General features: G+C 39.1%; 1 protein-coding gene across 1 annotated transcript in view; it reads right to left on the bottom strand.

The window, feature by feature from the left end:
* Positions 1–450: 450 nt before the first annotated feature.
* Positions 451–15937, bottom strand: part of Fndc3a (fibronectin type III domain containing 3A) — a 161809-nt gene continuing 146322 nt past the window's right edge. Inside the window, 3 exon segments of the mRNA XM_032918062.1 lie at positions 451–795; positions 7749–7876; positions 8652–8818. Coding sequence (XP_032773953.1) covers positions 481–795; positions 7749–7876; positions 8652–8818 — 610 coding nt within the window. The 3' untranslated portion in view covers positions 451–480.

The raw sequence follows: 15937 nt of genomic DNA, 5'->3' as shown, positions 1-15937 counted from the left end.
ACTAGATTGCTTTCACAGCATCAGACTCGAACAAGTTTCGTAGAGAACGTTAGTGTAAATTCTAGTCATTCTGAAATTTTCGTTCACATGGCAATCACCTTCGAGACAGACAGATGCGGTTACCACTGTTTTACTCCTGCTGACGGGTCAGAACAATCATAGCGGTGTCCTTTACAAAGTTTGTTTTACTAGAAGGCATATCTGGGGTGGGGGGTGGGGGAGCGAAAAAAAGAAAGAAACAGGGAAAAGAGTCCCAACCTAAGAACAAACTAAACAGCCCTCCCCAGAATGATGTTTCTGTGGCTGAATTTTCATGAAGAGCCAGCCTAACAACAGAAGCACTGAAAACGCCAAAGCCATGTTCAATAGATAGTCTCAATGCCAGTGCTAAATGCCACCATTTTGTAAAAGCAATACAGAAATAATTTTAGTACATGACAAAATAAAATGTAATACAGTGTTAAAAATAAAGTTATATTTTCACTTGATTACAAAGTACTGAATGATAAAGGCAATCAGAATGGAAAAGAAAGCAAACAACACCAGGATGACTGCGGCACACTGCTCGTCACTTAGAGTGCGCCGGGTCCGTGCACTGTCCACAGTGTCTCTGTGGCTGCTGGCCAGCGGCTCTGTCCTCTGGGAGATGAAGAACACTGTGGTGCTGTAGGGACCTACGAGGTCCTGGTGCCCTGCAGGGTCTTGGCATTGGCGAATGGCACACACTCGAAATCGATACTCACAATTCAGCTGAAGGCTGGAATACCGGAATGAAGTATCAGGGCCCCTGTAAATCTGTTAAGGAAATATTAGAAGAAGAACAGAGTATAAAGCCTGCACAGAAAATACTAGCACAGCTATGTTCTGGAATTATCTCAGATGTAAACACTTCTGAGTATCACTCATTCCATCTTGTGAATGTGTGGTGTGAGAGGGCACTTGCCCACACAGACCAGAGAGCAATGCTGGCTGCCTTACCTTCTCTACCCACTCTCTATTCATTAATTAATATTTTCTGAGGCCTCTTGTGAACCTGTGGCTAGCCTGATGACTCCCCTGTGTCCACCTCCTAGGCACTGGGATCTTAGGCACAGGGCTTTTATGTGGATGGACGCTGGATCTCAACCTCAAGTTTTCCAGCTTGCATGGCAAGCACTTCACTATCCCCCAGCCTCAAGGTCATCTTTTAAATGACATTTAAAAACATGCAAAAGTGAAGATGTGAGTTCAGCCATCACAGTTTGTAAGTGAGTTAGAGTTAAGTTAGAGTTAAGAATGTGCTAAGCGACAAAATACCAAATACACAACTGTCCCACGAATTTCCCTGGTTTACTCAAAAGAAAAAGAAGTCTTTTTTTTTTTTTGAGAGGTTGGGGGGAGGGTGATTGTTCTCTGTGAACTCACTGTATGAGACAGGAGACCATATACTCTTGTTCACTTCATAATTAGAGGATCTGACTATCTAGTGAATTTCTATAGTTTTAAACATCTGTCGAATCAAACAGAACAGAAGCTGTCAATGGGTATCCACTGCGAATGACTTTGTAAAGAGATTGGTCACTTGGAATCAGACTAGAATCTTAAAACTAACTCTTTGGCCATGACTTAGAAGAGAGATGAACACTACTGGAACTACATGAGCTTTCATGGTGTGTCCTAGAAAAAAGGAAGCTATACACCAGAGCTGGTCACTCCGGTGGCCCAAGCACTGCACGGTGGCTTCACAGTTCAGCGAGCACTTACCTCACAGGTACTACAAGCAGTGATAGCTATGTATACATGGCAACTATGAGATTGAAGAACGCCTGCTTGATAAAAGTCAGCACGGTCCCTAGCTGACAGCAAATGCTCAGAGACATTACCATTCTTCCCCATGAGCCTTTCCTTCTGCCAATGAGAAAACCAAGGCTCTGTCAAACCTCTTCTCAGCTGCCTCCTTTCAGTGGCTGGTGGGCTACAGGCCACACTAACAGATGCCGGTGTGTGTTTGCATTCTGTCAGGCTTTCTGCCTGTCCTAATTGCACTTCTGTTGTAAATCTACTTTTTAACAAACTAGCTTCTAAGAGGCAATGTAAGAGCTAATCTTATTAATAAAAAAGTCTGCACAATCTAGCATCTAACAAATTAGTGAAATCAGTGACTTCAAGTAAAAATGAAGATGCTGATAGGAAAATGGAACTTTTACTATAAGGAAATGTGTTACAAGTAGAAATACAGAAAGGATTCATATCTGAGGTATGATAGAGTAACTTACATAAAATAGGAAGCTATAGAAGTCAATATAAAGCTGTATACATATATAAAACCATTTTAGTTAAAATATACTTTTATATGAGTACAATAAAGTCATTTTTAATTTTTGTCTTCCCTCTCCCCCTATTTCTGAGATAGGTAGGATCTTGTTCTGTAGTACAGGGGGGTTTTGATTTCAGATTAATTAATATTTCTACTGTGAGCTTTCTTTCTCATTTTATCTTCAAAAGAGTATGATATTATGGCCAGGGAGGAAAATTCTTCAACAAATGGCTTGAGGGTGACAAGTGACAAGATGTAGAGAAAGAAATAATACATTAGTTGTACTAAGTCTTTTGTTTGTTTCTTTTTCTTTCTTAAGACAGGATTTCTCTTTGTAGTCTTGGCTGTATTAGAACTCAGACATCTGCCTGCCTCTGCCTCCTGCAACTCACGGGACTAAAGGCATGAGCTACCACACCAGCCCTAAATTCAGGTATTCTTAACTCAGAGTCCTTAGTAGTATATAAAATGTGCTTAAGAAATTCTCATCATGAAACAGCATGAGGAACTGGAAAAGAGATGGGCTCTTGCTATAAAATAGGGCTGTGAAGCCCTGATACAACTGGCCTAGGTGTGAGATTTGAATATGAGCTGGTAAAAGGACGAAAGGACAGAGACAAAAGTGACTGCTTTGGACACTGACGGAGCTGGATGAGACCCTGTTCTACTTGGAGAGGCTGGGAGCAAGACAGGTCGGCATCGAACAGGGCCCACAGACACAGTACTGAAGGGAACCGGATCTTGCTAGAAATAACTCATGGGTTTACACACCCAAGAGAAGACATTCAGTAATAAGTCTGAAGGCCTTAAGAGGAACTGGCTAGGGCTTAGAATGCAAAGAATTAGAAAAAAAAATCACATCACATTGATCTCTTCTAACATTACAGATCTGATAAGTGAGATGGAAAATGTCTAGGTTTACAGTTTTTTGGGACCTCTGTTACGTTTAGATTACATAGAATGAAAATACCCCTTTGTGTTCACTATGAATCAATCATCCATTTGCAGGTAGAGTGACCATGCAGCACACAGATTTAAGTTAAAAGACAGCAAGACCATGTTACTCCTTCCATTCTACATTTTAAAGGAGAAACACATTAAAATTTAAGAGTATTAACTCTGTAAAGTCTAACTAGTAAAGACATTTCAAATACAATGCAAGAGGATTTTCTACAGGGCCATGTGAGGGACCTGAAGAGTTTGGGAAATTGCTATTTGTCCTTATTTTGATATTATAAACATATCATAGATATGGGAAACATAATTGAGGCCCTAGGTCAATGAGAATTAATATCTTACCTCTTTGTGTCTATTTCTATCTTCTAGGATTTCATTTGGCTAGCCATATAGATTTAACTTAACAAGGACTCACACTATGATTCAAACAGTTCTTAACTTTCGAAGACAAGTGTATACATTTACCTTTGAAGCTCTTATCACAGAAGAACAGGTGTGTGGTGTGTGGTGTGTGTGTGTGAGGGGGGAGAAAGAGAGATTTTCTTCATTGTTTTTGCAGTGACTCACAGTGTTACTTCAATCAGCATAAAACAGTGATTCTGGAAATACATTACTTTTGCATGGAATACAGACAAAAAGGGGCTTAATCTCAGTACCACCAAAACCAAGTGTTAAATATTTCCTTAAGATATAACTTGATTACATTTAAAAATCAGACCAATATGTAAGCACACCATCGTAGCAGCGTATGTCTGGTCATGTGATATATGATCCTTATCTGACTTATGGATGCTTCAAGTAATGGTTTTGTGTACACTGAGCAGCACTGCTCTTAAACTCCAAAAGCTTGCAATGGCCACTGTCTCAGTGCTCATGCTCTGCTGACATCGCAGCACACATGGCAACTTGCCCAGCTGAGGAGGTGTACCACCACTTCAGTGTGTATGGGACTGTTCTGGAATAGACCAGGATGTGAACTGATAAAATAAATAATTCTCACCAGTGTGGATGGGCACCATCCAATGTTTGATCAGAATGAAATGACAAAGAAAGGCAAGTTCGTCATCTCTGCTTGGTTGGGACACCCTTCTGCTGATTCTGGACTCCTGCTAGGACTTAGAATCACCAGCACTCCTGGTTCTCCAGCCTATGCTTCTGTGCTGTAAAGAGATGACTGGCTGTCCTGGGTCCCAAGCTGTTGGTTGACGAACTACAGAGTAGTCTCCGTTGAGGAAACCAACCTGCCCAAATACATGTCTGTGTGTGTCCTACTGGCACTGCTTCTGTGTAAACTCCTCACCAATGCTAATATCTGTAATTCTCAAGAGCACTTTGATTTTGGACAGGATGCCTAACCCTTCCCTACCCAGCTCACACTCAAAGAGAAGCTGGCCTCACTCTTAGTTTCAAAGGCAGACCAGGCCCAGCTTGCTAAAGTCCTTGGTGTCTTTGTCCCTCTGCTTTGAAGGTGGCTCTAGTGTCCTTGTACACTTTTACTTCTCTTGTTATCTCCTTAGATTCTCAGAAGAGCCAGTAGAAACTTGATTTGTCTAAAATTTCCCAAGCAATCTTCCTCGTAACATCTAGTAAAGTCTAGACAGTACACAGGGGTTAGCACGGTTGTAATGGAGGGTGGTAAGAGACAGCAAGGTCACTCTTGGACATGGGATCTTTTGCAGCTGACCATTGGACTGAGCATGGGAACCCTGATGGAGGAGATAGAGAAAGGACTGAAGGAGCTGAAGGGGTTTGCAACCGCATAGGAAGAACAGCAATATCAACCAACCAGACACCCAGAGCTTTCCAGGGACTAAAACACCAACCAATGAGAACACATGGAGGGACTCATGGCTCCAGCTGCATATGTAGCAGAGGATGACATTGTCTGGCATCAATGGGAGGAGACGCCTTTGGTCCCGTGAGGGCTCTTTCCCCTAGTGTAGGGGATACCAGGGTGGTGATGTGGGAGTGGGAGTGGGAGCATCCTCATAGAAGCAGGGGGGAGGGGGATGGGGGAGGAGGGACCTGGAAAAAGTTTTGAAATATAAATATAAAAAATTCCAATAAAAAACAAAAAAAAGAAAGTAGAGTTAGACAAAGTACAGGCTGTGAGGGCAGCAAAGTCTGGGTAAAGCCCTGATGGCGAGGTCGGTGTAGCAGCACAGACAAGGTGAAAAAGAGGAACTGTATCTCAACAACCAACCACTAAACACCCCTGGGACTGTTTCAAAAATAAAACCAGAAAAACAAATTTAAAGGAACTGGGAAGGGATTCAGAGTCAGAACACTTGTATAGATTACTGAAGCCCTGAGTTCACATCCCAGAACTAGAAATAAAATAGAAACCAAATTGTTTCTGAGCTCGGTACCTGCTGCTACAGAACCCCCAATCCCAGAAAGTTTACAGGCTAATCAGATTTTTACAGGTTAGCTATAATAATTATAATGTAATAACATAACATAATAATTTGAAATAATTATAATATAATAATATAATAATTTAAAATAATATTCCCTTTCTTAAAAATACTAATATTGCTACTGCTAGGGAGCAGAAACCCATCAATACCTGGTCTCTTCTACTTGCAGTTCCCGGCCTCTAAGACTTAGTTATGCGATTCCTGCAACCTCAGCCTCCCTCCTGTTAGGACCTCAGTCATAAGTCAGAGCTTGCACCTATCCTGAACTTTGCTAGAGTCCAAACAAATTTCCTGAAATCAGAAGTAACTTAGTGACTTAGAATACTAACTCCAGTTTCCAACGCTTCCTTGTAGCTATACATGCTGATTATCAAATAAATTACAAATAAAATATAGACTCCCAAAAAGAAGCTGCACTCCTCAAACAGGTGCCTATTGCACCCCTAAGCAACAATAAAGCTCCAAACAGGCCAGTCTTTTGGGCTTTCTAGTCACAAGTCTAGAGGGATACTAATTTAGATTTAAAGTTAAATTAGAATTAGCATTAATGTTTCGTGTAGTGACGACAAACTTACTGAAATTCATATCCAACTAAAATGTGAGATCTATATTTTCTGTAAAGATGCAGTTAGGCAATTACATTTTCTTTAATATTAATTTTGCTTCTTCCTTGGAATAAAATCTGCTCATCTGTAAATTACATTTGAAATCTAATTATCATGTCACTTAACAGATGATTTAATGGAGCAAAACAATGGTATGCCAAATTTAACTCCTGCAGTCTTTGATATTTTAGATACTGTATTTCTATATAATTTGGAAAAAATCCATGCATTAAAATTAAAGTAAAAACAAACACTTTGTAAGCCCTCATATGCAATGGTTGATAGGAAAAAAGGGAAAAAAGCAAATGAAGCGCAATGCTTCCCGAGGCCACCCTAGTCACAGACTCTTCTAAGAGACACTGATAGTGATTTCCTCCGTCACTCATGTATCAGAAGCTCCAGGAAATATCCCTGCTAGGAGAGTGACTTCCTCTAAACTCTTATCCCAAAGGCCACTGTAAGAGTCAACGTATAGTAACAATAGTTATCCTGTTATATCAAATACTGAATAATAATAATACACTTACTTCACATTAACTATAAAACTTAAAATATTGATTTCCTTAGAACTTTATCTTGTTATATGTTCATCTAAATATTATTATCATATAATTATTATTATTACTGAAGCCATCTTACTGAATTTTCTGTTTCTGTCTTTGTCCCACACACTTGTAATCAAAATGTGTCTGATTATGTAACTATTCTGATTAAAAAAAAAATCCTCCCCTGGCTTCTCATTTTCACTTGGAGTGAAAGTCACTGCATGATTCAGGGTGTCAGTATCATTCCCACATCACTTCTGCATCATGATGGCTTCTTTACTGCTCACTTCTCAAGAGGACTATGGTAAAACAGTGTCTGTAGGGCTGGAGTGCTGAAGGGGAAGCAGGAACTGTCAAGTTGACTTCAAGAAGGCTCAGCCAGTCAAGACTGCTGTGAGGGTCAGCTAGTGGGCTAGGAGCCATTGAGAAGAAACTACCATTTCTATCAAGCTTGTCTTAGGGATCTCTTTGCCTCATTCATACTGGCCTCTTTATTGTTGATCAAATTTAACAAGCACTCTGCTGACTTTGGGTCTCTTCTTGACTTCACAGAGAACTTCCTTAGAGGAATTACAGTCTTCCCCAGTCCTTGAACTCAGTTGTCTCCTTTCTCCAGTGCACTTACACCTGTCTCCCTCACACAGTGCATACTGAAGTATGTCTTTCCACTCCACTGGAACCCCTATGAAGGCAGGTACTTTTCACTGCTATGTCCTGATTGCTGGCAACAGCTCAATGAATGAGTGAATAACCTATCCAAGGGCAGGCATTCACAAAATACTTTGAATTCCAAGATAGCTGGAATGTAATATGCTCTGAACAAATGTTTCTTAATTAGAACCTAAATGTCAAGTCTTTTAACTGAAAATAAATAAAAATGAAAGATTAAAAATATGTACATATAAAATGGTATCTTGATACATACCTGCTTGAATTCTGAATCTTTTCCCACCATAACTTGAAGATTATAAATAACCGGGTCACCCTTCATTGGCTGTAAATATTCCCATGTAATTTCACAAATGTGGTCATTTATTTTCTCTATTTTAGGGGCTGGATGGAAGGAACATAATTAAGTCAGCTCTATTTGATTTCATTTGGCACATTACACAGATACAGATTTAGAAAGAAAAAGAATCAACAAATCTCTAAAACTAACTTATAAACTTGCAAACTTTTGCCACAGGCATGTAAAGAGATTAAAGAAACAACGGTCCTTATGAGGTCATAACCTGGACAACTCATCATCATCATACAGACTAGTTATAGACAGCTTAGCTGGGGTTGTCATCTTAACAAGTGACTCTCAGTGCCTGATGGACGCAATACTGTCCCCACAGCGTCTAGTCTATCACCAGTTCTCAGAGTGCAATGGATTCTCATCTCTTTGAATAAATACACAAACTTCAATCCTTGCCAGAATCATTTTAAAATCACATCTACATTAGAATTAGGAATTGTGCATAGTGTGTGGGTCCATGAGGACACACCTGTATGTGAAGCCAAGCAAGGAAACTTTGGGGACCTGGCTCCCCAAATCTGAAACATTTAAATGACCAGAGTTTGTGATATTTAGTCTTTAAGTAACAATAGGAGGAATAGCCAATCACATACTTAGACACAATTTACTTATTGAACTTAGTATTTTATGTCAGGTGATTAAGGAGACCAGGCCTTTCTGAGTATTAGTGAAACACAGGACACGGTTCCGATGACCCAGTGCAGCCCTGAGCATGTGCTTTGTCTGTGCTCTCATCTTCTAATTGATAGATCTATCAAAATAAAGCACCTTATTAAAGAAAATTAGCTTCAGAAGGCTATAAATTACCTTTCAAGGCAGCTGGAACAGATTTTGGAGTAGTGAAAATGTACTCTTGGGACAGAGGACCTTCCCCAGCTTCATTGCAAGCTTGAATACAGAACTTGTAGGACGTGGATTCACTGAGCCTTTGTACTTTGTACGTATGACAAGGCCCTCTGTACAGGGAGACAAACCTGAAATGCAAATAAACAACTTTATAGCAGCATAGAAAAGTGCTTTAAACCCCACTACAAGTGAATGATTGCTGTTGAGGACCAAGTGGCTCCAAAACCTTAAAACTCAGAGGAGTCCTTGACAAAACTTAGCTTTCCATCAGACAACAAGAATCACAGATGGAGATCTCCCAATCTAACCTGATACACAAAAATTACCATGAATTCAATGTTCAACCACTCTAAGCTTCTTCTCAGGCTTCTGCTAAGTACTGATTCTGCCTGCCGCTTTTTATGATTACATTCTTAAAGGCATCAGAACAACATAAAGTTACTGCTTTTATGAGTTACTTCTAACCAAGTCATAATCGACAGCACGAACTTGAGCTATGAGATAATTTGTTCTTATATTTCTCTTGTTTTTATCTGAACACAAAAGGGGATTCTTAATTCATGGCCAAAATTCTAGCTAGATTAGTGACCTTTCTTAGATATTTAGATAGTACTATCAAAGACTATAAAACTTCAAATAAATTACCAATATAAACTATTAGGTAGATGCTTATAATTATACAGATTTCCCCTAATATATTACTTATAAATTGGATGTTTCTCATTATTTTTAATGGGCAGTTTTAAAAATAGTTGGGAACTAGGGAATGACTAATGGCAATGCTAACAGCCTGGAAACTATATTAGGAATAAGAAACAGTTGATGACCTGAAGTAAACAGATCGCTAATAACACAGTAACTGAATAAGCCTGGTGTCTGATCCTCTGAACTACTTTTTCTTTAAATAAGAAAGGAAGGGAGGTGGGAAACAACCACGATGAAAACTGCTGAAAACGACCGAGTCATCCCCTGATGCCACCAGACGGCAAACATGGATCTCCGCAGAAACGGAGAGGAGCAGAGAGGAGCCCACATGCATGGTTCTCAACATGCATGGTGCTCGTAAGCACGTGTGACTCCAGTTCCAGGGCACCTAACGCCATCTGCTCACCTCTGAGGGCACCAGGCATGCATGTGTTGCACACATACATGCAGGTAAAACATTCATATATAAAATAAAACTTTTTTTAAATCTAAAAAAAGGACAAAGAAATCAAAGCTATTAAGTTGGCATAATTTATTAAATTTATATGTTAATTATAGATCATTAAAGGTCTTAAATTTTCCTTTTCCTAGCCACATTCATTCCCTAGCAACTTCTCAGATGCTAAATGAATATAAACCAGCAGTTCCCAACCCTGTGTTTTATGTTTAGCAGAAGCTTTATCTCTTGTCCACTAATTGGAATGTTTTCTGATAAACCTGTTTGAACTATCCCAAATGCAAAAGCTATAAGCTGGAGAAAAACTTTAACACTCAATTCACCTAATGCTTGTACTATATGCTAAAAATACATGGATCTTTAGCCTGCGTTTCAGCCAAGCACTGCATCAGAACTGTCTCTAGCCAGCCTTCTTGCTCTTCACCCTGAGTGCAATGATCTTTCAAGAGTGAGAGGACTTTGAACGATTCACCCACAACACTTCATAAGAAAGACAAATGATTATACCACACAACTGGCAAAGAACCTTCTGGGAAAAACACATATAATTATGCCATAAATAAAAGAACAGACATTCTTCCTTCTGGTCTGAACCAGTGCTCTGAGAAGACCTTGGGCACTGGCTCCGCACCCAGTTCCACAACACCCGGAGGAAGCCGGACGCCCGGGTGCTCTAACACACCCAGGATCACAGTTGAAGCCATAACATCTTTCATAACTGGGACCCCCACAGGAACCTGGGTTTCCCTGCCCAGCCAGAGGCACAAGTTTCTTCCAGCTTGCACCTGTGCCCAGAGCAGACCCAGGTCTCTGACTCCCAACCCACTCCTGCAACACCCTGAGAAAGCTTAACTCCCAGGAGCTCTGACACAACAGAAACTCAGGAGTTCGGTAACATCCGGATTTCAGGATCCTAGAGGCAGCTTGACCTCCAGGAGCTCTGACACACCCAGAATCTTAGAATCACAGGATCTCAGAGAAAGCTGGACTCTGAGGAGTTCTGGACACAATCAGGATCACACGAGGGACAGGCTCTTGTCAGAGATAGCAAGGGCAGGTGGTATTAGAGATTAAGCAGATGGTGAGAGCCAAGCACAAGAACATATGCAACAGAAACCAAGGCTACTTGGCATCAGTGGAACCCAGTTCTTCCACCACAGAAAGTCTTGGATACCACACCACACCAGAAAAGATTTGGACTTACAATCACATCTGATGATGATAGAGGATTTAGAAAGGACATAAAATAACTCCCTTAAAGAAATGCAGAAGAACACAGGTAAACAGGTAGAAGCCTTTACAAAGAAAACATAAAAATCCCTTAAAGAATTACAGGAAAACACAACCAAACAGGAGAAGGAATTGAACAAAACTACCCAGAATTTAAAAATGGAAATAGAAACAATAAAGAAATCACAAAGGGAGACAACCCTGAATATAAAAAACCTAGGAAAGAGATCAGGAGTCATAGATACAAGCGTCACCAACAGAAAACAAGAGATAGAAGAGAGAATCTCAGGGCAGAAGATACCACAGAAAACATTGAGATAACAGTCAAAGAAAATGCAAAAGGCAAAAAAACTCCTAACACAAAACATCCAGGAAATCCAGGACACAATGAGAAGACCAAACCTAAGAATAATCAGTATAGAAGAGAGTGAAGACTCCCAACTTAAAGGGTCAGTAAATATCTTCAACAAAATTATAGAAGAAAACTTTCCTAACCTAAAGAAAGAGATGCTCATAAACACATAAGAAGCCTACAGAACTCCAAATAGATTGGACTAGAAAAGAAACTCCTCCCGTCACATAATAGTCAAAACACCAAATGCGCAAAACAAAGAATGAATAGTAAAAGCAGTAAGGAAAAAAGGTCAAGTAACATATAAAGGCAGACCTATCAGAATTACACCACACTTTTCACTAGAGACTATGAAAGCCAGAAGATCCTGGACAGATGTCATACAGACCCTAAGAGAACACAAAATGCCAGCCCAGGTTACTGTATCCAGCAAAACTCTCAATTAACATAGATGGAGAAACCATGTTATTCCATGACAAAACCAAATTTTCACAATATCATTCCATAAATCCAGCCCTACAAAGGATAATCGATATAAAACTCCAACACAAGGAGGGAACCACCCTAGAAAAAAGCAAGAAACTAATCTTCTTTCAACAAGCCCAAAAAAATAGCCACACAAACATAATACCACCTCTAACAAGAAAAATAACAGGAAGCATCAATGGACTCAATTCTCCAATAAAAAGGTGAGACTGACTGACTGGATAAGTAAAGAGGACCCAGCATTTTGCTGCATACAGGAAACACATCTCAGTGACAAGGACTGACACTACCTCAGAGTAAAAGGTTAGAAAAATTTTTTTCCAAGCAAATGGTCCCACGAAACCAGCTGGAGTAGCCATTCTAATGTCAAATAAAATTGACTTTCAACCAAAAGTTATCAAAAAAGATAAAGAAGATACTTCATATTTTCAAAGGAAAAAAATCTACCAAGATGAACTCTCAATTCTGAACATCTATGCTCCAACTGCAAGAGCACCCACATTCATAAAAGAAACTTTATGAAAGTTCAAAGCACACATTACACCTCACACAATAATAGTGGAGACTTCAACACCCCACTCTCATCAATGGACAGATCATGGAAACAGAAACTAAACTAAACTAAACACAGTGAAACCAAACAGAAGTTATGAACCAGATAGATTTAACAGACATTTATAGAACACTTCATCCTAAAACAAAAGAATATACCTTCTTCTCAGCACCTCATGGCACCTTCTCCAAAACTGACTATATAATTGGTCACAAAACAGCCCTTGACAGATACAAGGAGACTGAAATGATCCCATGCATCTTATCAGATCACCATGGACTAAGGTTGGTCTTCAATAACATTAAAAACATCAGAAAGTCCACATACATATGGAAGCTAAACAATGCTCTACTCAATGATAACTTGGTCAAGAAAGAAATTAATGACTTTTTAGAATTTACTGAAAATGAAGTCACAACATACCCAAACTTATGACACAATGAAAGTAGTGCTAAGAGGAAAACTTATATCTGAGTACCTTCATAAAGAAGCTGGAAGAGCATACATGAGCAGCTTGACAGCACACCTAAAAGCTGTAGAACAAAAAGAAGCAAATACATCCAAAAGGAGTAGACTGTAAGAAATGATCAAACTCAAGGCTGAAATCAAGTAGAAACAAAAAGAATACAAAGAGTCAACAAACCAGAAGCTGGTTCTTTAGAAAATCAAGATAAAACCCTTAGCCAGACTAACCAGAGGGCACAAAGACAGTATCCAATTAACAAAATCAGAAAAGAAAAGGGAGACATAACAAAAGAAACTGAGGAAATTAAAAAAAAATCATCAGATCCTACTACAAAAGCCTACGAACAATTTTCTAGGTATCAGAATCATATAGACCATTTAAACAGTCCCATAACCCCCAAAGAAATAGAAGCAGTCATTAAATTCTAACAACAACAACAACAACAACAACAACAACAACAACAACAACAACAACAACAAAGAGGGCCCAGGACCAGGTGGGTTTAATGCAGAATTCTATCAGACATTCAAAAAAGACATAATACCAATATTCTTCAAAGTATTCCACAAAATAAAAACAGAAGCAACACTACCCAATTTGTTCTATGAAGTGACAATTATGCTTATACCCAAACCACACAAGGACCCAACAAAGAAAGAGAACTTCACACCAATTTCCCTTCTGAATATAAATGCAAAAATACTCAATAAAATTCTCATAAACCAAATTCAAGAACACATCAAAACAATTATCCATCATGATCAAGTAGGCTTCTTCCCAGGGATGTAGGGATTGTTCAATACACAGAAATCCATCAACATAATCCACTATATAGACAAACTCAAAGAAAAAAAAAAAAACCACATGATCATCTCATTAGATGCTGAGAAAGCATTTGACAAAATTCAACACCCCTTCATGATAAAGTCATGGAAAGATCAGATATTTAAGGCCCATACCTGAACATAGTAAAAGCCATATACAGCAAACCAGAAGCCAACATCAAACTAAATGAAGGGAAATTTGAAGCAATCCCACTAAAATCAGGGACTAGACATGATTTCCCACTGTCTCCCTACTTATCAATATAGTACTTGAAGTCCTAGCCAGAGCACTCATACAATAAAAGGAGGTCAAAGGGATACAAAGAAGTCAAAATATCATTTTTGCAGATGATATGATAGAATAGTTAAGTGACCCCAAAAGTTCCACCAGAGAACTACTAAGCCTGATAAACAACTTCAGCAAGGGGCTGGGTATAAAATTGACTCAAACAAATCAGTATCCTTCCTCTACTCAAAGGATAAACAGACTGAGAAAAAGAAATTAGGGAAATGACATCCTTCATAATAGTCCCAAATAATATAAAATACCTCGGTGTGACTTTAATCAAGTAAGTGAAAGATCTGTATGACAAGAACTTCAAGTCTCTGAAGAAAGAAATTGAAGACGATCTAAGAAGATGGAAAGATCTCCCATGCTCATGGATTGGCAGGAATAATATACTAAAAATGGTCATCTTGCCTAAAGCAATCTACAGATTCAATGCAATCTCCATCAAAATTCTTACTCAATTATTTATAGAGATAGAAAGAGCAATTTGCAAATTCATCTGGAATAATACAAAACCCAGGATAGAAAAAATTATCCTCAACAATAAAAGAACTTCTAGGGGAATCACCATCTATGACAGAGCAAGAAAGATTTAAAAAAAAAAAAAACAAACTGTCTGATATTGGTACACAGACAGGCAGGTAGATCAATGGAATAGAACTGAAGACCCAGAAATGAACCCATACACCTCTGGTCACTTGATCTTTGACAAAGGAGCTAAAACCATCCAATGGAAAGAAGATAGCATTTTCAACAAATGGTGCTGGTTCAACTGGAGGTCAGCATGTAGAAGAATGCAAATCGATCCATTCTTATCACCCTGTACAAAGCTCAAGTCCAAGTGGATCAAGAACCTCCACATAAAACCAGATACATTCAAACTAATAGAAGAGAAAGTGGAGAAGATTCTCAAACAGGGGTAAATTTCCTGAACAGAACACCAATGGCTTATGCTGTAAGATCAAGAATCGACAAATGGGACTTCATAAAACTGCAAAGCTTCTGTAAGGCAAAGAACACTGTCATTAGGACAAAACGGCAACCAACAGATTGGGAAAAGATCTTTACCAAACCTACATCTGATGGAGGGCTAATATTCAACATATACAAAGAACTCAAGAAGTTAGACTGCAGAGAATCAAATAACCCTATTAAAAATGGGATACAGAACTAAACAAAGAATTCTCAACTGAGGAATTTCAAATGGCCACAAAGCACTTAAGGAAATGTTCAACATCCTTAGTCATCAGGGAAATGCAAATCAAAACAACTCTGAGATTCTACCTCACACCAGTCAAAATGGCTAAGATCAAAAAACTCAGGTGACAGCAGATGCTCGTGACAATGTGCAGAAAGAGAAATACTCTTCCACTGCTGGTAGGATTTCAAGGTGGTACAACCACTCTAGAAATCAGTCTGGAGGGTCTTTAGAAAACTGGACATAGTACTACCTAAGGACCCAGCTATACCATTCTTCGGCATATACTTAAAGGATGCTCCAACATATAACAAGGACACAGGCTCCACTATGTTCATAGCAGTCTTATTTATAATAGCCAGAAGCTGGAAAGAGTCCAGATGCCCTTCAACAGAAGAATGGATACAGAAAATGTGGTACATCTACACAATGGAGTACTACTCAGCTATTAAAAACAATGACTTCATGAAATTCATAGGCAAATGGATGGAACTAGAAAATATAATCCTGAGTGAGGCACTACTAAGGATGCCAAGAAGACTCCTAAGAAACTTTGCCAGAGCATGACAAATACAGAGGCGAATGCTCACAGCCAACCATTGGTCTAAGCATGGGGTCCCCAATGGAGGAGTTAGAGAAAGAACTTAAGGACCTGAAGGGGTTTGCAACCCCATAGGAAAAACAACA

This window comes from Rattus rattus, chromosome 12 (assembly GCF_011064425.1).
Source record: "Rattus rattus isolate New Zealand chromosome 12, Rrattus_CSIRO_v1, whole genome shotgun sequence".
Lineage (NCBI taxonomy): Eukaryota > Metazoa > Chordata > Mammalia > Rodentia > Muridae > Rattus > Rattus rattus.
Note: the sequence above shows the minus strand (reverse complement) of the source record. Positions and strands in the feature narration are given on the sequence as shown.